Source organism: Phodopus roborovskii, unplaced genomic scaffold (genome assembly GCF_943737965.1).
Source record: "Phodopus roborovskii unplaced genomic scaffold, PHOROB, whole genome shotgun sequence".
Classification (NCBI taxonomy): Eukaryota; Metazoa; Chordata; class Mammalia; order Rodentia; family Cricetidae; genus Phodopus; species Phodopus roborovskii.
The window spans coordinates 36,765,361-36,788,195 of NW_026126540.1; the positions used below are offsets into that span (position 1 = coordinate 36,765,361).

At 45.2% G+C, this 22,835-nt stretch overlaps 2 protein-coding genes across 7 annotated transcripts; one reads left to right on the forward strand and one right to left on the reverse strand.

Moving 5' to 3' along the window:
• Positions 1 to 692: 692 nt before the first annotated feature.
• Positions 693 to 5,622, reverse strand: LOC127232858 (cilia- and flagella-associated protein 251-like). Of its 5 annotated transcripts, XR_007835431.1 has the most exons (5): positions 5,356 to 5,548; positions 4,455 to 4,537; positions 3,293 to 3,496; positions 2,513 to 2,951; positions 693 to 927 (listed from the first exon to the last, which is right to left on the reverse strand). XR_007835431.1 is itself a non-coding variant. In XM_051199178.1 (3 exons), exons 1-2 carry the CDS (start codon positions 5,378 to 5,380, stop codon positions 2,991 to 2,993), a joined length of 531 nt encoding a protein of 176 aa, XP_051055135.1. In that variant the 5' UTR covers positions 5,381 to 5,548; the 3' UTR covers positions 693 to 927; positions 2,513 to 2,990. The 5 variants fall into 5 exon arrangements, 1 of the variants encoding a protein (XP_051055135.1); XR_007835432.1 differs by lacking the exon at positions 3,293 to 3,496; XR_007835429.1 differs by having other exon boundaries at positions 2,513 to 3,496.
• Dennd2d (DENN domain containing 2D) lies at positions 2,137 to 22,483 on the forward strand. 2 transcript variants are annotated; one of them, XM_051199169.1, is made up of 12 exons: positions 2,137 to 2,344; positions 6,628 to 6,803; positions 7,581 to 7,693; positions 8,932 to 9,001; positions 10,706 to 10,783; positions 11,597 to 11,737; positions 12,834 to 12,982; positions 15,130 to 15,307; positions 18,925 to 18,966; positions 19,355 to 19,439; positions 19,835 to 20,074; positions 20,536 to 22,483. In XM_051199169.1, exons 1-12 carry the CDS (start codon positions 2,287 to 2,289, stop codon positions 20,610 to 20,612), a joined length of 1,407 nt encoding a protein of 468 aa, XP_051055126.1. In that variant the 5' UTR covers positions 2,137 to 2,286; the 3' UTR covers positions 20,613 to 22,483. The 2 variants fall into 2 exon arrangements, with proteins under 2 accessions (XP_051055126.1, XP_051055125.1); XM_051199168.1 differs by lacking the exon at positions 2,137 to 2,344 and adding an exon at positions 5,925 to 6,054.
• Positions 22,484 to 22,835: the final 352 nt, after the last annotated feature.

The following is a 22,835-nucleotide window of genomic DNA, read 5'->3' on the forward strand; positions in this document are numbered from 1 at the left end:
TTGCCTTTCTCATAGAACCCACCATGTCAAATACAAATATCCCTTCAATTCTGGGTCACTGAACGTTTCTGCCTGCTGTTATTCATCCTTCTCAGAAATGTAGATTTTACATCCTCACATTCCAATAATTTTGCATTTCATTCTTGGCCAGTTTCTACCTCCATTTCACTACTATCATCAACAGCTCTGCTGACATTACTCTAGTCTAAGTGAAAGCCTCATATACCTATTAAAAAGTTCTTAAATCACTAAGTGGTGGTGACACATGCCTTTAATCTCAGCACTCAGGAAGCCAAGGCAGTTATAGCTCTGAATTCAGGGCCAGCCTGGTCTACAGAGTTCCAGAAACTCTGCCTAAAATAATAACAAAAACAAAAAGTTCCTATGTCTTTAGTTCAAAGAGAAACCTCTTAATAAATGACTTTATCAACACATTAGGAGTGGATATGGCCACTATTTCCCCCCAACACTAGAGGTCCCATGGTATCTCACAGCCATTATACCCCCCCCCTCCACCATGCAGAGGACCCATGGTATCCCCCAGTAATTATTTCCTCCTTCCTCCCTAAAAGGATGCACCATCCTGACTGCCCATAATATAGGTTAGTTTTGTCTGTATCAAACTTTATGTAAATTGAAGCATAGCTCTTTGAGGTCTGGTAATTCTTGCTCAACATCACATTTGCACAGTATGGGGATTATATTGCACAAAAATAGGAGTTTATTTACTTTTGTTGATGCACAAAATACACAATTGTATACTTTTGCCATGATTAGCCTATTTTTCTTTTAAAGAACATGAGAGGTGGTTTTTTTATTGTTGTTGTTTTTTGTTTGTTTTGTTTTTTCACATTAAGGTTGCTTCAAATACTGTTTCCATTAATCTTCTTGTCCTTGTCTTCTTGGTGCACATGTATTCTTAATCATCTGTTTAAAAGAAGACAGCACTGTTTGAGTCAATTAAGACACAATAACCTCAATAATTTGGACAAGGTTTTCATGAGTAGCTCCTTCTCTTAAGAGAGATGCATAAGCTGTGGGTCTCATAAGAGAAGGAACTTGGGGGATGGGGAAATATATATATATATATATATATATATATATATATATATATTTAAGTGTAAGCTTCTTGTACCCAGCGTGAAGACAACTCATAGAACCTTTGTTCAGAATAGTCAGTTTAATGTAAGGGCTGGGTCTCCAATTCCTTCTGAACTATCTAGCTGAGGAATATGGAGTCACTTGGGGGCAAGACATGGAGAGACCAAAGAGGACTGTGGATTCCAGGCATATATTTGTGGGTCTTCACTTCCTGCCTTTTATTCCTGAAACCAAGATAAGAAAGACTTTGGTGGCCATAGAAAGTTCAAGCAGACTCTGCCCATCCCTCTTTTACAAATACCTGCCCTGTCCTGGGAGGAAGAGAAGATGCTCCACAGAAACCTGGGGGGCGGAGTAGGGGTTGCTTATCACAGTGTCCTGGTTAATAGCTGCAATCTAAAGTCTGGACCTATTTAGAAGTCAGTGGAGGTGAAGAGAGAAGAAAGTATGGGTTGCTGCTGCGCTGGTCTCAGGGATTCAAAGGGGGAGTGGAAGTAGTTATAATGCTGACAATTGGAATCCTTTAAATTTGTATTACCTAACAATTTCCAGAGGGTTTTGTTATCTTAGTGTCTGACACTCACAGTCTTCACACAGTAGCTAGGGTCGTATATTGTATCCTGGTTTTCTTGATTTGTGTACTAACAAAGTCAAATGGAAGTTAGGGACAGTACCTTAATCCACCTCTCTGGTCCTTTCTCAGGAGTCTCCAGAAAGAGGTGACAAAGGAAAGAACTGGAAGTAGCCACCTACCCAAATTGTTGCAAGGACGGGTATTTAGCTGGAAAGAAGGGAGGTCTGAAAATTCTGCACCTTCCCTGGTTAGTTTGCAAACATCTGGGAGGTGCATCTCTCAGTCATTGCCCTGAAGGTAGGGGTCTCTTCAGGCACCTATCAGTGTGTTTCACAGAGGGTGACTGAGGTGGCACCGCCCCTCCTGGACGTGCAGTCTAGCGCCCTCTGTCACCCTAGGTCTTAGGCGCACTGGGGTAGGGTGGGGACCCGGGAAGGCCAGGTGCACCAGGGGTTGGGCGGGAGCCCGGAAGGTGCGCTGCCCCGCCCCAGTCACCCCCTTCCCAGCGCCTCCCGCGTGAAAGTGAAAGTTCTAGGGCCCCCGCGAAGGTCAAGGATTAGGGGGCGGGGCCGGCGCGGACGTGGGAGTCAGCGCCAGGCACTGGAGGGGCCATGGATGGGCTCGGCCGCCGCCTCCGAGCCAGCCTGAGATTGAAGCGCGGCCGCGGGGGTTAGTGCGGGCTACAGCGCGCGGTGGGGAGAGGGCGTGGGGGCCTGGGTGTCAGGACTGTAGGCTCAGTGCGGCACTAGGGGCAAGATCCAGGAGCAGTTTGGGCGAGATCTGGGCAGGAGGCAGCTGAACTCAAGAGAGCACGTAGAGGTCAGAGAGTGGACAGACCTGCTGGGTCGAGGGGGAACCCGATGACCAGAAACCTGCAATGGTTGTGAGGCTCTGAGCTGTGGGCCGCGTGTCCTTCCATCCAGGAAGCTTGTGGTGCGGTGCAGTCACTTTATGGCTAGAGAGTTGGGGCTACCAGCCCTCCCAGAGGCGCTTTGCTTCCCTCTTAGCAGCCTAGGATTGGACTGGCTGGCGTTTGTTGGGTTCCTTGCTGATAAAGCGCCACAAAAACTGGTGTCCCCAAGGCCTTAGCACTGGCTAAGACGTCGCGGGGGAAGGGGGTGTGAGCGGAGGGGGAGCAGGTAGACCAGTCCAGCTGTTTTCTCAATCTTGATCTTGAATCCTGACTTGTAAGATGGGAATCTTTTCCCTATTCAGGGTGGATGGGAGGGATGAAAAGAGGTGCCTCATCAAGTTTCCTTTCTTCATGTGTAGAGCACTGGGATTTGGAAGAAGGGTGGTTAGTATTTGTGTCCATTCATTCAACAGACATCTGTTGCTGTTTATGACTGGCCAGTGCTAAGGCTGAGTGGCCACTCCTGAGTTTGCTCAGGCAGTCTGTGCTTCTGAAAAGTGGACTGAAAGGTTTGGAAGGGTCATTCCCAGAGAGCTCACTCCTTCCAGTGAAGTGGTCAGTGGGCCCCTCTCCTAATAGGGCCCCGGAGTTGAGGTCAGGCTTCCTCCCCGGAACTGCAGTGACTTGCGACTGATCAGCTCTTTGCCCTTTCTCACTTCTGCCACCCTCAGTCCTGCTCCAGCTGTGGCTGATCTGGCATGTACCTCTTCCATCTGCACGCAAGGGAGGGGTCTGCAATCGCTCAACCCGTATGTAGGGAGGAGATCTGTGTTTCTCCTCCTCCTCCTTCTCCTCCTCCTCCTCCTCCTCCTCCTCCTCTTCCTCCTCTTTCTTTTCCTGCAGAATCCTGGCTTGTATTCTTGGGCTTCCTAGACCTGGGTATCTGCTGAATAGCTGGGATCTGCTTCCTAGGGTTCAGAGGACACAATTCATTTGTTTTCCCACCCCACCCTGAAAGTAACAAAGGAAACAACGGTACCTGGAGGGGCTTCCTTGTGGTTGAGGGCCAGGAAGGCAGGCTTGTCTATATGTGCCTGTTAGTAAGTTCAGCACCTGTCATGTCATATGGGTGTGTGTGGCTTTTTCATCTTTCTATCCTGCTTCCTGGGGGATTCCCCTTCTGTTTCAGGCAGTTGTTTCTCAGAGGTAGGTAGGGGTGTGTGTGTGTGTGTGTGTGTGTGTGTGTGTGTGTGTGTGTGTAAAACACTGGTAGGAAAGGCTGCTGTGGTGGTTCTGGGGCTCTAGCAGCTCAGTAAAGAATGAACAACAGCTTTTCAGATCAAGGGTCCCCAGGGTCCCTGCCTCCCTTCAGGTGGTTGTGGGACAAGCTTCCTGGTGAAAGAACAAGTATAACCAGACTCTTGACTTCCTTATAAGGGAGGCTCCTTCCCCAATTAAAAATGAGGATAAGAATCCACTGCAGGACATTAGGGATTAAGTGAGATGCCGTGTATTATGCCAGGGTTTGATGCATATTATTTCTTCTCATGCTTTTCGTGATAGCCCCCTTTGAAGGGAGAGAAGGAGTACATACTCTTTTGTTGGATCCCTTGAGCTTCAGCCCAAAAAGTCTATTTACTTTTCTTTGGTCTGGGACTTCTGACTTTGCTGTTCCCCCACATTCTCCTGATAAAGCAGGAGGAAATGGAATGAAAATGCTGCCCCAAGGACTTAGGAAAAGACATATTTCCTGAGGTTCTGTAATGATCAGGAAGATGATTCTAGCTCTCCAAGCCATTTGCTTACCCCCATCCCCAACACACACACACACACACACACACACACACACACACACACACACACAGTGCTGACTGTGTGATACACCAGAAGGCCTCATCCTAGATTTGGAATCTTTACAATGCTCACCTTCTACAGATTCTGTTCATTTTAAATAGCCCGAATGACTTAATGCCTCCGTTTTCCCTTCTGCATCAGGCAGGTGCTTATTCCTTAAGAAAACAAGTAAAGATTGTGTAACGTGTCTATACAGGATATAAGAAAGACACAGTGACTGCCTGGGATATCTTGGTTCACCCCCTCACTGTTACAGCTCTCATCCTACTTACGATTGGGGTATTCCCAACAAGACAACATGGGGCCTCTGGGTCCCTGCTTTTACTGGTGCCACAAAGGCCCAGTTCTAGAGTTCTCAGAAGCAGAGAGACAGCCTTCCTACCTTAGCAAAACACTCCCTCCCAGAGGGCTGCTAATTCTTTGCACGAGTGGCAGATACAGGCACCAGATCCTTTTGCTTCCTCCCTCCCCACTAAACAACGTCCTGGCAAAGGCTCTTTCCTCTTATCCCATGCATTTCCTTATTCAGGAATATCTGTGAGAAATCTGGCTTATCAATGGCTACTTTCTCCCTCTTCCTCAACCTCTAGACACAGCACTGGGTTTGCAGCTTAAGATGTTGTCCTGGTCTAACCAGGAAAGGCTAAGCAGGAGTCGGGAAGGGGTGAAGATGCTCTGCTGCTGCTGATGCAACCAGTCCCCACTCTAGGCTAAGGACAATTTCCTGAGTCAGTGCTTCCTTTAGAAAGAGAGGCTGTACTGGAGCCCTGGAATAGTCCCAGTGAAAGAGTCCTCTGCCTTAGACTAGGACATGTTACAGGGGGCAAGGGATTACTTTTGTAGTATTCTGTAATATCAGGATCTCTCAAAGGTGGGCTCTGTTCTTCACCGACGAGAGAGTATCTGTAGGGTCTGTCAAGAGACTCCTCTCTTGCTAGAAGTTGTTTAGAGAATCATGGACAAGTCTACTTACCTGAACCAGGGCAAGGCAGTGGCATTTTGGCTGCAGGAAGTGTTCAGTCCAGTGTTCTTGGTTGAGATCTTGAAGTCCTGGATGTTTTAGAATTTGCCAGTTGGCCTGGTGGGACTTTGCAGCTTCTTATGAACAACTTGAGATGTTAACAGAGGACAATCAAAGATATGGTCTGTAAAATACCTATGCTGAGATCCAGGAGTTTCTGGAGTCCATGCCCTGATTTTTCCAGGCATGCCTCACTGCCTGAGGTTGTACATAAACTCACCACATGGTCTGCGGCACCGGAACTCAAAGCCCTTATTCCAGAAGCAGCTCTGCCTTGAGATGTTTGCTCATGACCTTTTCTCTTACCACACCCTGGGGCTCTTGGGAGGAGCCAAGAGCTGAGCTGCCGTGCCAGGATGCTGTCTCTATTAGTGCCCACATTAAGCTGCCTCGTGGGTCCTTTCACATCCTTCTTGCTCAACTACGGAGTACACAGGATGGAAACTGCTCTCTGCCTTTGGGAGACAGCGCATGGCTCAGCTTAATAAAGCTGTGATTGGAGACCAAAGCAGAAAGCACTTTCTCAGGCTTTCTGTGGCCAGCCTGAAGGAGAAAGAACATTCATGCCCCCAAAGCCCAGAACGATGGAAGGACAAGGGGTTGGCCGAACTCTCAGGCTGCTCCGAAATCGCTTGCCACGACTTCGAGCAGGTCAGAACTGGATTGCCTACTTCCTTTTTGGGGTGATCCTCATATGGGCTGTTTCCTCCAGGAGTGCTCCTCCTTTTTCCTTTACATGCCCAAATCCACATGGCCCCCATGTGATCAGGCCAGGAGGATTACCTTGCCAGTTTGTAGAGCTAGTCATGTCTCCTGTGGAGGTCTTGGTATGGTCATAAGAAAATGCCCCATGGGCCCATCTGATTATTTAGTACAGATTTACTCAGGGCACAGGAAATACTACCAGAACGGCTGCGGTAGGCAGACTGCAGTGTCAGGCATCAGGGCCTCCAAGAGCCTACATAGCATGGCTCCTCAGTTTCTACATCAGTGTTTTCTTTTCTCACTGTGTCACTCAACAGTTTCAAGTTCTCCAGGACAGGTATGGAAACTGCCCACTTGGCTCTGGTCCTTCCTGCCCCGTGACTGGTGGTGCCTGGTCAGGCTTGGGTGTCAGCACTGGCGTTATACCCTTGAGGCATGCAGGTTGCCCAGATTCTCACACGTGCACACTACAGAATGGAGGAATGGAATTCTTAAAGGGCCCTTGCATCTCCATTCTAGGACCTTCCCAGAGCAATACTGTGGAAACTGCCACAGAGCCAGAAAGGAGCCAGGAGCATTCTCTGTCTAGCTTTGCTGGAGGCCAGCACTTCTTTGAATACCTTCTTGTTGTTTCTTTAAAGAGAAATCGTTCAGGGGATGACTATGAACCCACGATCACCTATCAGTTTCCCAAGGTAAGGACAGGAGAGGTGGGGCCAGAAGACGGGGGTGGGGGACAGAGGTGTGTTTTAAAGGTGGTGGAGGAGTTCTACTCCATACCTCCCTGCCAGGTCTTGAGTTCTGAGGTCACTGCTCTCTTTCTTTGTAGCCCAGCCCTAGCTTTTTGTTATCACCCAGAGAATCTAGGTCTGCCTGCCTTGTGAGGAGGGACTGACTGAACATCTAGAGCAGGGAAGCCAGCCCCATGCTTTTGTCCCTTTGGGAACCTCCTAGTTTCTCCAAATTCCACGCCAGCCACCTTTTTCTACAGAAAAGCTCAGCTTCTGCTGGAACTCCTAAGAAGACATGCCCTTTCTGGTTGTATGGTAGATAATCAAGCAGACCTGTGATGCAAACACAGGCCAAGATCAGACTCCCAAAGTATTAGATGCCTCCTTGTCTGATTATGCACTGGATGAGGTACAGGACACCATTCCATCAACCCCTCTTGTTAGCCACTCAGCAAATGGACAGGTTGCTCTTTTGTGGTATTTCTGATGTGGTATTTCTCTGTTGTCACCCTGTCAGGGTGACACCCTCTCTAACACCCATTTCAAATATGTAAATCCTCAGAATACTGAATTCCAACCAAACGCTATGTTGGTGTGGCCTAGAAAAAATTGTTCTCTCTCTGGAGTCATCCCCACTAGACCTAGAATACAGACTATGTGGTACCAGGCAAAGGCACCTTTGTACTCTGCGCTAACAGGAAAGAAGGCTGATGCCTAAATCCCCTTGCCTTTTCCTTACAGAGGGAGAACCTGCTCCGGGGTCAACAGGAGGAGGAGGAACGGCTACTCAAAGCCATTCCTTTGTTCTGCTTCCCTGATGGGAACGAGTGGGCACCACTCACAGACTATCCCAGGTAATCACTCAGCTTGGGGGCAAGGGTACCAGATTTGGATGAAACAACAAATGTGTAGCCCTTGTGGTCCCCTCACCTGGTGTGAATGTAGAGTTTTTGCCAGGAAAATGTTTGCCTAGGGTCCTTTAGGTCAAAGATCTTAGCTGTGACTTGACCTCTATCCAAAGATGCTTAAGAGTCTCCTGGAAGAAACAGTCACCATTTTTGACTCCGCCACTGGCAGAAGCTGGACTAGAAAGAAGTCTTTGCACTCTAAGAAGACAATATCAAAAGGCTTCTTACAACATGAACACTGGGATTTGACCATGACTTCAAATTTTAGATAAGAAAAACCTTCTAATCTGGCATTAGGGAAATGTCCAGAGACATACTAGGTTGACCCCAACTAAGAATCTAAGTAATAGGGGAGAGGTTATCTTAAATGCCCTTCCCCTATAATGAGATTGATGGCTACCTGAAATGTCATCATAGAGCCTTCATCCAGTAGCTGATGGAAACAAAAGCAAGACCCACATCTACACTGAGCTGAATTCCTGGAATCTATTTGTAGAGAGGGAGTAGTGATGAGCAAAGGGGTTAAGACCAAGCTGGGGAAACCCACCAAAACAGCTGACCTGAACATGGGGGAGCTCATGGACCTAAGATTGACAGCTTGGAAACCATCATAGGATGGAACCAGGCCTCCTGCACGTGGGTGACAGTTAGGAGGCCTGGGAAGTCTATGGGGCCCCTGGTAATGGAACAGCATTTGTACCTAGTGTATGAATGGACATTAGGAGCCCACTCCCCACAGAGGGATACTCTCTCAGCCTAGACCCTGCCCCAAATGATGTGATAGACTTTGATGATCCCCTCTAGCAGGCCTTACCCTTTCTATGGAGTAGAAGAGGGATAGGATGGGGGTCAGTTGGGAGCATGGGAGAATTGGAGGGATAGGGAACTGGGATTGGTATATAAAACAAGATTGTTTCTAATTTAAATAAAAAAAAAGAAAGAGAAGCCTTCAAGCCTTAGTTACCTATTCTTTAAAGTGGTAATACTAATTGAACCTCCTTCAGAAATGTTCTTTTGAGTCTCAGATGAGGTGATGCATTTGGGCTTGGCATCACTGAGTGCTTAATGAGTGACCACGGTGATTACCCTCATGATTAATCAGCAGCGCCCCTTTGCCGTCCTCTCCACTTCCTTGATCTTGTTTCAGAATCTACTGAGCATACCCTTGGTCTGCCCTCTCTTAGGGAGACCTTCTCATTCGTCCTGACCAATGTGGATGGAAGCAGGAAGATTGGATACTGCAGGCGCCTCCTGGTCGGTGCTACTCAGATCCGCCCCTTCCTCTCTGCAGACTGTTCAGCTCCACAGCTGGGCTTGCCAAAGCCTCGGTTATAAAAGCTCAGGCTCGGTGGCAGTGGTGGTTATAGGGAGAGTACAGCTCAGCACATGCTGCCATGTTAGTGTCCCTTCTGGAATCCCACAAGAACAAGGACATACTGTCCCTCCCCTCCCAAGACACCAGGCTCTGGCCTGTGCTCTCCCAGCTCAAACATTTCTACATACAGTGAGCGGCACCAACTAAACCTTCTTGTAGTCTTCTCTACCCAGGCTTTCTTGCCTTGTTGCTTGGAGCCTCCCAGACAATCTGAAACTTGAACAAGGTTTAATTCTTGGCACTTAGGACAAGGATTCTCTAGACACCTTTCCAATGTTTTCCTCTTTAGACATTTCCTCATGGCTAAGACACACTACTTTTTGTTCTCACTGTCCTTCAGCTTATGTTGGCCATGAGTCAGTTGTGTTTACCTTTGGGTTTCTGGCCCCTGAAAGCTGCCACTCACACCTTCATCCTCCTTTTCTTCCTTCTTCTCTTCTCTTATTAGCATATGCCCACTGTATAAAATAATAGATTTTATTATTATGTTTTCTTATGTGTAATCCATGTACTTCAATTGTACATATTTACTACTCCCACCACATCTGTAATTTCAAGTTTTCCATGGACTTCTGCTTGGGTGGATCTTACTTCTTTTTCTTCTTTTCTTAAGTATAAGTATATGAGTGTTTAAGTGTATGCATGTAAGCCCACTGTATGCATGTCTGATGCCCATGGAGGACAGAAGAGGGAGCTAGGTCCTCTGGAACTTGAGTTTCAAATAGTTGTGAGTTACCATTTAGCTGGGAACAAACCCTAGGTCTTCCAAAAGAGCAGAAAATGCTCTCAACCATTGAGCCATCTCTTCAGCCCCCCGTCTCTCTTTTTAAAAAGATTTTTAAAAAATTATATGTATGTGATATATATATATATATATACATATATGCATATTTATGTGTCTATGTGTGTGATATGTGCATATGTGTGTGATATATGCATATATATGTGTGTCTGTGTGGGATATGTGCATATATGTGTGTCTGTGTGTAAGTTATATGCAAATGTGTATTGCTGTCTTATTAGGTCAGAAGAAGGGACATCCCTTGAGCTGGAGTAAATGGTGGCTGTGAGTTGGCGCAGGTCACTGAATTTGGATCTTCTGTGTGCTCTTAACCACTGAGACATATCTCTAGCCCCTTGTGTTTTTTACTTATGTCTTATTTTTCTAAAATTCAAATATTGCATATGAAATTGAAAACACATATTTGTCTTTCTGTGCCTGATTTCTTTTGCTTTAGATAATAATCGCCAGCTACATTTTCCTCAGAATGTCATAATTTCACTTCTTATCTGAATAATACTCCTCTTTATTTACATGACAGGTTAGCTTTCTCTTTTCATTTGTTGAGAGACACAGGCTGGTTGCATAATGTGACTGTTGTAAACAATAATCACCATCCTTTGACTTTGGTGACTATTTTGACCCTTTTTTGTCTGTTCTATGAAAAGAACCCCTGTACAGGCCCTTCTCTATACAGCCATTGACCCCCATCCACAGCACCCCAAGTTTTGCCCCATCGGTCTCATGTGGGGGAAACCCTGTGGAAGCTGAAGCCCTGAAGGAAACTCTTGTCCCTCCCCAGCCTGCTGGTCCTGGCCCTCGCCTTCCCAAAGTTTACTGCATCATCAGCTGCATCGGCTGCTTCGGCCTGTTCTCCAAGGTAGGGTTAGAACAAGATTCCTTGGAGCCTGTTAAGCAGGCCTGTTCAGCATTCTGGCTCTACCTGGCTGCTTGCCTTGCAACTTGAGCCCTTGGTAGAATGCCTTCCTGATAGCCCAGCCAGAATCAAGGATATTGGGTAAAACTGGGCTCAACCCTATTTAAAAGGCATCTAGGAGGCTGTTTTCCCTTAGAACTATTGTTCATTCTTCTTCCTATCTTACTGGTTGGTCTGAGACTCAGATGAAGTATAACATGAGAAAATACTTCATAAAAAGGAGGGCAGCACACAAGTCAAAAGGCAAATATGCAGTGAGTATCTCGAGATTTACCTTTGATGAAGCTAAAAGAGAAATTTGAGGACTTGTGTTGCTGGGGATAGTATCAAGGAAGAGTATCTAATTCTGGACATGGTCCATCTTGGTAGCCAGAAGGACTCTGGATGTAGGAGAGGAGCTCCATGGACTTCTGCTTGGGTGGATCTTACTTCTGTGAATCACATTGAGGGATGGTGGCAGCCTCACCCTGATGACAGTCCACAGTAAATGGGACAGTGATACCCAGAAAGTTCCTACCCAGCCATTGCTAACATGGGACATGACTTGCTAGACTTGGTAGTTTTATGTCGATGTCAGGAGAAGGGAGGAATATGAGAGACAATCAAAGAAAGTAGATTTTGTCCATGAAATGGAAGCCAGTTGGTGGAGGGGCCTAGAGAATACCAGAGAATAAGTAGGACCAGTGTAGGAGACTCGGTATATTCAGCAGAATCTTTCTAAGCCTTGCTTCCCTTCCTGTGGTCCTTCCCATGTAGATACTAGATGAAGTAGAGAAGAGGCATCAGATCTCCATGGCTGTCATCTACCCATTCATGCAAGGTCTCCGAGAGGCCCCCTTCCCTGCACCTGGAAAGACTGTCACCCTTAAAAGCTTCATCCCTGACTCAGGCACGGAGGTAGGTTAACACATGTATGACTCTCCCTGGCTGGAGAGGGTGGGATTCTGTGGAATCTCTCATTGCTTTTCCTTCATTCACCAGGTCCAAGTAAAGCGAAGCAAAATCAGGCCTTAGGATTATTGGTGGAGCTAAAACTTCACCCAAATGTGCTGCATCTTCTAACCTCATGTCAACCTGCATCTACTTACTATTAAGTCTACTGAATCTTTTCTGTGATCATGTGTTGTGCTAAGTTTGTTCCTAGTCTCCAGACTTCCAGTTGCTCTTACACTTTACTCCTATTCTCTCTATGTTTCCTGCATCTCTACCCTACAGTCTCCAGCTGTTTTATTTCTTATCATTCATCCCCACCCTTAGTCCACACCTGTCTCTTGAGGTAGGTACTATTGCTCTAAGTTACTAAAGAACAGAGGCAGCAAACGGAATTCCAGCCAGGATTTATGGGACTTTGGAAATTCCAATGTGCACCTCTGAACCTGGTCATTCCCAAAGAAGAACCAGGAGTCACTAGGAATTTTCAGTGACTGGAAAAATAAGTATTGAAGGAAAGACAAGTACTGAAGTACTATGTGTTGAAATCGGCATTATCCGGGTAGAGTGGTTAAGGAAGATGAATATGGCTCCTGATATCATGGAGCTTAAAAGTCTCATGGAGAAGGTACATCAGTAAACATGCAAATGAACAGAGAATACACAGTTAAAGATTTAGCAATCACACTGAAAGAAAAGGCAGTGTGTAGCATGAGAAGAAAGATGAGGACGACTTAAAATGACCAACGTAGGAGTCTGGGGCTCAAGGATAAGAAGGAAGAGAGGAAAGCAGTGTGTGGGAGCCCTGAACCATGCCGGGCTTCAGGCAGGAGAAGAGCTCTGCTCAAGAACATGCACATGGTGGAGCATGTGGAGATGAGCATGTGTCCCAGGCTGGACCTCCTAGGCCATACTGAAGATTCCACCCAGCGGTCCTCAGAGCAGAAGGAAGCCACTGGCGGGTGGGCCAGGATCAGCTCTGTCCTGTGGGAAGAGTGGGATAGGCCTGGACTGGGTCTGTGATTTTGTATCACTGAAGCCTTTCTCTCTGGTTTTCCCACAGTTCATCTCACTGACAAGGCCCCTGGACTCCCACCTGGAACATGTGGACTTTAGTGCTCTGTTGCACTGTCTCCATTTTGAGCAGATTATTCAGATCTTTGCCTCTGCAGTACTAGAAAGAAAAATCATATTTCTGGCAGAAGGTCTCAGGTAAGCTCCACCATTGGCTGGCCAGACTAAAGTGCATCCACAGATCCAAGGGACTATATGGGTGCTTCTTGAAGGCAGTCTGATGGTAGGGTTCATCTGTGTACCTTCCAGCTTCTGCATTTTAGGCCTAGAGAAACAGGTAGTGCAACTTGTCTGGTCATCTTCAAGTTTGACTGCTGCCTGACTATAATCTAAGACATGGAGTGTTCCTGATATAACACAGGCGGAGCCAGCTAGTGTGAATGCAGACATAATTCTGCCCTTGCAAGGCCAGGCCAAAGGAGGAAAGAGGGTGGAGAAGAGGACAGGAAACCATATAATAGTGTGGAGGATAAGCTCATCTACCCATTTATGAACTCACTCAACAAATATTTATTGCATGACAGCTGTTTGCCAGATGCCAAGCATTGGAGAGATAGCAAGAAGACTCTGTGTTTGCACTTAAGGAGATGAAGGGTTATGTATTGGTTTTAAGCATAGGTATTGAAACCAGCAGAATGACTTTCAAATCTTTTTCTTCCACCTTTAGCTATAGTTCCAATTGGGTCAGCTTTTTAACTTCTTGAAGGCAAGATCCCCTTATCTGTAGAATGAAAATGGTCGGATTTACTTTATATAGTTGTGATGAGGATTAAAGGCGAGGATGCACAGTAATAGACACCCAGGACACCATCAGGTGCAGATCTCAGTCAGTTCACAGTTGAATATATGCCTGTGTGTAGAAGCAGGAAGCTGCTACCTTTGAGAGAATTCAAGTCTGAAAAGGATGTGGGGACACATGTGACAGGCAGAGAAAAGCAATTGATAAAGAGTGGGAGATTGACTGTGCAGCCCTGGCTAGCTGGGACTCACAGAGATCTGCCTGCCTCTACCTACTGAGAGCTGGGATTAAAGGCATGTGCCACCACAGCAACAAGCAATAACTTTGGGTTGAATCCTGGTATGCTCCTCTAGGGGAGAAGAAGAGAATGAAGCTGAGGAAGCTACAGAGGATCAAGGGAATGTCATGAGTTCCAGAGGAAAGGAAGCTTGGCAGGATCAGGGATCTGTGTGTTGAAAACAACGTCAGCAATAACCAAAAAGGAAAATATAGGTTAATTCTTGTGGAATGGGGCATCATTTTTGTTATCCTGTGGAAGAAGTTTCTGTAGTAGCTGGGGCTCAGGCTCCCACTAGGTTCTTTCTCTTCTGACCTGTGTTTGGGGTGTGGAAGTTACCCATTAACCTCTCAGGAATGAACTTTCTCCAGGAAATGTTAACATTTCCTATTTTCTTGCCACATGGAGTTTTCAGAAACTGGAGGCTGGTTCAGGGAGGGGACTTCCAGCCAGCCAAGTTTTTTTGCTAGGCACTCAAGACTTAGTCTGTCTAACTCAGGAAGTGCTAGCTTGATACCATGGTTTCCACATCTGTGTTTTTATTGGGCTTAAATGTGGGGCAGTTTGGCTGGAGAAATGAAAAGCTGTAAGAGCTAGTAGAGAATAGGGACCCCAGAGTGGGGCTGTGTAAGGTGAGGGGAAGGAAGGAGGCTGAGCTGTGACTTGGATAGTAATGACATGAGGAATCCTTGTAGCGAAGTCTTGAGGAGTCACCTCTGTGGGACTTTCCGGAATCTCTGAGTAGCGAGTGGTTCCTGGAACCCAGGAATTTCCCGGACTAACTCAGGCACCAACCTAGTAGCTTTTAGTAACCTCAGATGGCTACAGGGAGCTATAGGGGGACATTGCTGATGGTTCTGCCTCTTCACCAAATCCTGGTGTTAACTATGAGTTTTTCAAAGAAGGGCCAGGGTTATCCCTGTCCTTTGCAGAGCAGATGCTCACTCATATCCTGCTTAAATGAAGACATGGCTTCTGAGCTGCTCTTATTTCTAGCCAGTAATGACTTGGGAGAACTAGCTGGGCATAGAGATTAAAGGGGGCCCCACCTTGGTTAGTAGGGCCTTGCCTCACCTGATTTCAACCCTCCTCCTCTTCCCAACAAGTAGCTACAAGCTCTGTGAACAGCATGGCTTCCAGACTTGGATTTTTTTTTTTTTTTTACCCAGCATAGGAACATTGCCAGTAGCTTCTGTAGGTGTGGGGCTCTGAGCCAGTGCATAGGACAGAAGCCTTGATGACCCATTCATTCTGTGTTCTGTGTTCTAGTACCCTGTCTCAGTGTATTCACGCTGCAGCTGCTCTGCTCTACCCCTTTAGTTGGGCACACACATACATCCCCGTGGTCCCTGAGAGCCTTCTGGCCACTGTCTGCTGCCCCACCCCTTTCATGGTTGGGGTACAGATGCGCTTCCAGCAGGAGGTTATGGACAGCCCCATGGAAGAGGTAAGCTGCATCAAAGAGAGTGCATGGCTTACAGCCAGGCAGGCTTTGACCTGTATCCTAGCTCTGCTGCCAACCCCTGTGTGAGTTGGGGCACGTGACTTAATTTCATTAAACCTGAATTTATCAGTAAAATGGGTACGGCTGTCTTCAGTTGCAACAGCCTGGGGAAAATGACATGGCTATGCTACTAGCCTAGAACCTGATACACAGTCCATTCTCAGTGAATATTGGCTGTCTTCTCTTGAATGATTGCTTTGTGGACTTAGGGAAGCAAGATGTTGCTTATTCTGAGCTCATGAGATTATCCTATTAGACTATATATCCTTATTGAGCAGCCAGTTGGGTGACCTTAGTTAAATGAATGGTCACAGCTGGCTCATACAACACACACTCCACTGGAATTAAAATTCCTTGGAAAGAAGCCCTTTTGTAAACTAAGTCTTGAAAATGAAGAGATTTGCAACAAGTACCATCTTTTTTGAGTAGCTCAGGACTCAGTTGGGTAATGAAGATATAGATTCAAATCCCCTTTGAATTTGTTGCCTTTTGTTTCTGACATAAAGGAGGGTTCAGTCATGTAAATGGGTACTAATCACATCTACCCCCAAAGGGGGACAAACAACTTGAAATGTGTAATCTAGGACAGTATGTAACTATAGCTGAATACAGGAGGACTATTTGGGAAGGTCCGTCCTGGCTAACCATTAACTCACTGTGTAGAGACATGGTTACCTATTGAAGTATCATGATGCAAGCACTAAAGAGGCCCTGAGGTAGTCCTAGTGGGAGGATTTCCTCTTTACAGAAGAGGCTGGTGAGTTCCAGCAAACCTACAACTTAGAGAGGCAGCAGTAGAACTCAGAGAAAGGCCCAAGCCCTTCTATAGAAGTTGCTCTTGGGAGGGAGAGAAGTAGGCTGATTGCTTTTGTTTCTCCAGCTCTTGTGCTGAGTACACATGCCCTGTGAGCAACCCTTAGCCTTATTAACTGGAGCAGGGTATCAGCCCCACTTTAGCAATAAAACTCAAAATGTCTCAACCCCGGAGGTTATGTAACTTCCCTCCTTGGAAGCTGAGGCTCCTCCCAACCGTCAAGGAAGACAGGACGAAGGCAAACAAGGCTCTGGCTCTTGCTAGTCAAGAGCTTTTGCTTATTTTATTCCTTTGCAGCTTCACTGAGAAATGGGCAAGACTGAGGAGGAAGTCCATATGGGGTACTTGCTCTTTTGGGCACAGTGCAAGGTTCTCTGATTCTCCACATAAGCTTTCTGAAAGGAATTACTCCATAGACAATATAACCAAAATACTGAAAAGACTTCTGGGAACAACCTCAAAAAATAGTCATGCCCACATTTCTCCCCACCCCCAAGTGAACAGGTTTCCTTGCATGAAGGCATTCAAACCTATGTATACATGCTGTTTCAGGCCTGGACTAGTTCAGCTTTTTCCCCCTGGTGATGGATAATTACAGTGCAGGCTGTGTTTTGGCAAATTTTCCAGTTTCTCTTTCCTTACATTTGAAAGTAGCGAACATATAAGGATCCTTCATTCTATTGTCAAGACCCATGTTGGAAACTGAAAATAGGGGCCCATAGTAGTCCTTAAATGCCAGCACAGGATTTGAGACCTATGGTTCGCTCATTGGTGACCAAATCTCTGTCTAATGGTAGCAGTTTGATACTGTTGTTGCTGGTTTTGAGTGTTAGTTTTAAAAATAGTACAGGTTGGTTTTGGTATATCTTGCTTATAGGAAGTGAAAGGAGGAGGATAAGGATTCAAGACTACCCCAGAGTACCCAAGATACTATCTCAAAGCAAAACAAAGGAATGATATCAGAGTTCATGAGATTTCAGATGTCAAAATCTAATCACTTAAAATATTTTAATTTAAATATTGGAAGTGGTCCAGTTATCTAAGAATACTCTGAGGAATTGGCAGCATGACTGTTTTGTGTTGTGCTCTAAGTTGCAGGATTTTCAAGCTGTCCTGATGGTCCAGCAACTTGGTTCTCTATTTCATTTGTAGCCAGCACATGCCCAGTCCCTCTTGCTTCTTTTCCTTTTCTCTTCCTGTTGACCCTGGACTAATATTCTTCCTTTGCTGAGTTTCCTACTGGAAGGCTCAAGGCTATTGTCAAGCTTTTAATAAATTGAATCCAGGCCAACAACATGCTAAACATGTGCTCTGAGGGAGCTTTTAAGGACCCTAGGCGATTGTGCATATAAGAGTGTGAAAAGATCAAAACATGGCTGCCTCTCACCAGTCCTTTGCTGAGTAGACCAGAGAACGAGATGCCGAAGGGAAGATGGAGAGAAGTTAATATGATCCCAAAGACCACAATTTATGATTGAAAACTGGTTTTCTATTTCTCAGCACCATGACCTCTGGGAACTGTAGGCGAGAAGACACACTAAAGAAACTGCTGATGTGACTGCTCCATAATATGGTTGTAGATTTTATTGTAAATAGGTATGAGAGAACTGCCAGAGGCATGTGGAAGTCTCCAAAGCACAGACAGAAAGAAGTAGACTGAACAGAGTTAGTATATTGGACATGGGCAGAGCTATGGAAGCAGGAGAGAATAGCAAGAAATGGAGAATACAGCAGAGAGAGAGAGAGAGAGAGAGAGAGAGAGAGAGAGAGAGAGAGAGAACAAGAACGCAAGCTGGGTTACAAGAAGGATAAGTAGCTAAGCAGAGGGAAGCTGTGAGCTTACATTAACAGTGAGAAGGCTAGTGTGTTAGTGTGGGATTTGGAATATGTAATGGGTACTTGTGATACTGGGGGAGCCTAGGGGGTAGCATGGGCCTTTGATATGCTGATAAATGCCACGGCTATAAACATATGTCCCTCTTGTCTGAGGTAGGGGAAAGGACCCCTTTTGGCAGATGGAAATGGGTTTCACTGTTCCCTGAGGAATGCTGGCTTTTATCTCACCACCAGAATCCTATAATCCAGGTTGAGCTCCTGCCTAGCTATATGGACTGCCTTTGGAGTTCCATTGGTTCTGATAAGAACTTCTCTAGGTTTATCTCATGTACAAAATGAGGTGGTATCTGTGTCATAGAACCATGGCTAGAATTAAATAAAACATGCACAGCGAGTATTGTGTGTGTGCTATGGGCATGCTCTGTATTAAGGAAGCAATTTCTATAATTCCTGTAGCTAGTTCTATTATTCCTGTTTTTCCTTTTGTTCTTCTTGTTATTATTATTATTATTATTATTATTATTATTATTATACAGGGTCTCTCTAATGATGATGATAAGGGTGATGACATGATGATAATGTTTAGCCCATTTCAGGCTTGGAACTTTAAGGTAGACTTCTGTTTGTCTAGGATCCCAGGGTGCTAGTATTAAAGGTATGCACCATCATGCCCTTCTATCTTAGACACACACACACACACACACACACACACACACACACACACACACACACTTTCTATCTGGGAAATTAGATTTGTAGAAAAACAAAAAAGGAATGAGAATGTCAGGCAGGAAATGAGAATTACAAATGCTGATGTTACTGCTACCTTGCTTCAGGTATAGTCATGGGCAGAAAGAGGGTTGGTGGTTGAGGTTCATGAAGAGATAAAGCCATTTTGTGTTTACTTTAGGTGTTGTTGGTGAATCTTTGTGAAGGAACCTTCTTATTGTCGGTAAGTGTCTGCATTGTGGGCAACTGCAGGCCTGCCACCAACACAACCTTTTGAGTCTTCTGATGTCCTACTAATCTCAATAGACACTTCGAGAAAGAACTTGTGCTTTCCCCTCATGAGGTTACAGGCAAGGTCTCAGATGCTTCAGCAATAGTGTCTTATGAGCAAGCAACATACACTTGTGGGGACGAATAGCTATCTCTTTACATCTCTTTGCTCATGCTTGAATTCAAACTGGAGGCAAAGAAATGACTTCTGCTCTTCTGTGAAGCAGTGGATTGGGGTGGAATAGCGCACGGATTCATACACTCCTCACATTCTCCTGGACTCCTTCCTGATCTCCTGACTAGAATGCCTGACCTTGACCTAGCTCTCTATTCTCTTCTAGGTTGGTGATGAAAAAGACATCCTACCACCAAAACTTCAGGATGACATCTTGGACTCTCTTGGTCAGGGAATAAATGAGTTAAAGAGTAAGTTCTGGGTTCCTCTTTCCCAGAGAGCTTGAGGGAATTATTGTTTATTAAAATAAACTCATTTCTTAGCTTGTTAGGGAACTAAATCCTGATTGAGACTTTGTTTCTTTCCCTAGGGGATGGTAGAGAACTTATACCCGGTTCCTAGACTATTTCTTTTGCTCTTGTTTTGTGGGACATGGTCTCAAACTTGTAGCAATCCTCCTGTCCCAGACTCCTGAAATTTGTTATAGTAGCTGTGAGCCACCTCAGGCTCAGGCTTCCATTTCAATCAGTTATTTACTCAGTTGCCTCCCCTGAGAACTTCCGGACAACAATGGAAACCATAATTAGAGAACTGGGGTAATTTCATCCTTCCATTGCTCTGACATAGGCCTTTCTGTCTCCTGCAGCTTCAGAACAAATCAATGAGCATGTTTCAGGCCCTTTTGTGCAGTTCTTTGTTAAGACTGTGGGCCACTATGCCTCTTATATCAAACGTGAGGCCAGTGGGCAAGGCCACTTCCAAGAACGATCCTTCTGTAAGGCTGTCACCTCCAAAACCAAGCGCCGGTTTGTGAAGAAGTTTGTGAAGACACAACTTTTCTCTCTGTTCATCCAGGAAGCAGAGAAGAGCAGGAATCCTCCTGCAGGTATACACAACCCACCAACTTCTCTACAAGTATTTCCCTTAAGAGGATTCCTGGGAGAGTGTTCCTCTCCAGTGACAGACAGCAGTGGGGCTCAATGGAAGTAAGCAGAGGAAATACTTCAGGGGCTGGTAGTTTGTAAAGAGATGCCTGTCCATCCTGTCCATCACTCAGTAACCTGGGCCCTGCTTTGTCTTTTCTGGAGCTACCTAGTATTTGTAGGTCTCCTTTTGAGTCACAGTAAATGTGGTGAGGGCCCAGAGATCTGGGTAGTTTATGAGTGTGGGGACTTTCTGTTTTTTTTTTTTTTTGTTAGTTTGTTTCTTTTTCTTTTTTGTTTATACTAAGTCTCATTTTGTAGCCTCAGCCTTCCCAACAACTAGGATTGTAGACTTATAATTCCACAGATCAGACTTCAGGCATGTTGAGGATACTGCCTAACACACACCTGCTTGAAACTACAGGCTATTTCCAAAAGAAAATACTTGAATATGAAGAGCAGAAGAAACAGAAGAAATCAAGAGAAAAGACTGTGAAGTAAAAGCTGTGGTGGGCAACACTGTCTAGAGCTACAGGCCAATTTGGACTTTGGCCCTTCTGGTATGAAAAGGTCAGAGAGGCTCTCAACCTTGGAATCCATGGCCTCCTTCCAACTGGTACCCAGTTTTGCTTCAAAGTGGTATCTGAGTTTGGGGTCCTTGGTATCAGGGTTTCTCAGAACCTTGAGAGCTCTCATCCAAGCTCATAGAACTGTACTCAAAGTTGAATCTTTAGCAGAATGGACACAGTGGGAAACAGTAATACAGATGTGGGTGATTGATTAGAAGTTGCTGCCACTGCCATCTCCTGGGAACCACCATCATAAATTCCTCAGCAGACAACATTGTTGTGGCCCAGTGACCCATGTACAAAATAGTGGTCTGACATGTGAGGATGAAAATAAAGATGAAAACTGCTTATTGTTTGTCAATCTAGGAGGCACTGTATCGGAGAACTGAACTAGACATGAAGAAGGACCTGGTCACACTAGGCTGTTTGGAACCACAAAACCAGGGGTCAGCAGCACCACTTCTACTAGGAAGAGTAAGAAATCTTGATCAGAGTGGCCACAGCATAGTAGTCTTTGGTACTACTTTGGAAGTCAGGTGTGCTTTCCAGATTCTGAGCAGGGACTGCTAATATAAAGGAGGCCGCTTTGTCCTCGGGCAAATTAATGGAGAAATTCCAGTCAACAGAAACCTTTGAAGGCTACTTCATGACTACCATAAACAGGCCAGACTGCCCATAACTCAGCCAGGGCTAGTCCTTTACCTTCAGTCTTAGGCATCTCACCTCAACTGCTTATTAAGCTTCCAGTTCCATTCTCTAGCCAAAGCGTAGAGATCCCTGCACTGGCATTTCCCCCTCCCCCCTTATAATCCAAAGTATTTAGTATTTATCTAGGCCCATCTTTTCCTATACCTCCATTCAGTTTCTGTCTAAACCTGCAAGAAAAACATCTCATCTTCTAGAATTCTATCTTTGAAATGTTTTCTCGCCATAATTTTATGATGGCCTTCAGAAGTTTCTGAAATCCATACAAAGAATGCAAATGATGTGAGAGTTTATCAACAGGCAGAACTACAAAATGGAAGTTTAAGGAATACACCCTGACTTGGGGAACACATGTCCACATGCTATGCCTAACTATAGTTCTCAGCTTCTAGGAATCATTGTATCTTTTTATATGGTTTATAGAAGTGGATGTTAAACCTAGTTAAATCTTGAAAAGTTTCAGACCAAAAACCAGAATGCGGTTAAGGCTCAGAAAATACTAAGGCTCCAATAGAAGTCTACCAAATTCTGGTAGACTTCTGAACCTGGAGTACATATGGTGGCACAGCCTATGATCATAGCATTCAGGGGGTTACCGAAGGAGAACTGAGAGTTCAAGGCCAGCCCGAGATACTGTGTGACCTTGTCTAGAATCCACCCCTCACCAAAAGGTCCAGAATTATGTTTTCTAAAAGTATCCACATGTTGAATGATTCTTATACTCTAGGAGGTCAGTGAATACAGCATCCAGCACCAACTGAGGCTTTCCATAAAGCAATCATTGGCCTGATGATGCTGTTGTTTTCTAGGGCCAAAGGAAGCACACACAAGTGCTTTTCAGATCCCCTCTATGATGAGGAGAAAAACATGACACATGTATTTATTTCAGTTAGCCCTGAGTACCTGTTTATAGCTTTGGTGTGGTATAGAAAACACTAGCTAGAATTCAGAAGACCGTCTAGATTCCATCTGGAGTATAGCATTAACGTGTGACAACTGGTATTTCATTTAGCCTCTTCAGGTCTCAATTCCTACTAGGCATGAACAACTGTTAAATGTCTGCTGAAACAATCAAATAAAACAATGGCTGTAACTGTACTAATGGAAGAATACCTGTCCTTTTCCCCTCTTGTTTTTCTTAGATTATCTTTACATCCCAGCTCCCCTGAACCTTGATTTTCTGAGTCTTGTGTAGATCAGACTGGCCTAAAACTCTATAGTCAAGGATAACTTGGAACTTCTGATTTTCCTCCTGTTTCCATTTAAAAGTGCCGGGATTCACTAAACTTTGTATTTCTTCATACTAAAGAAATAGAACATCTGGATACAATGAAAACAAATGTGATTCACAGAGGACATTCAAACAGTAGTTTAAATATCAAAAAGGTGAATGTAAAGTAAACTACCACCACCCGATTCTGGACAATTACTGAAATGTTGGAGTAATGAC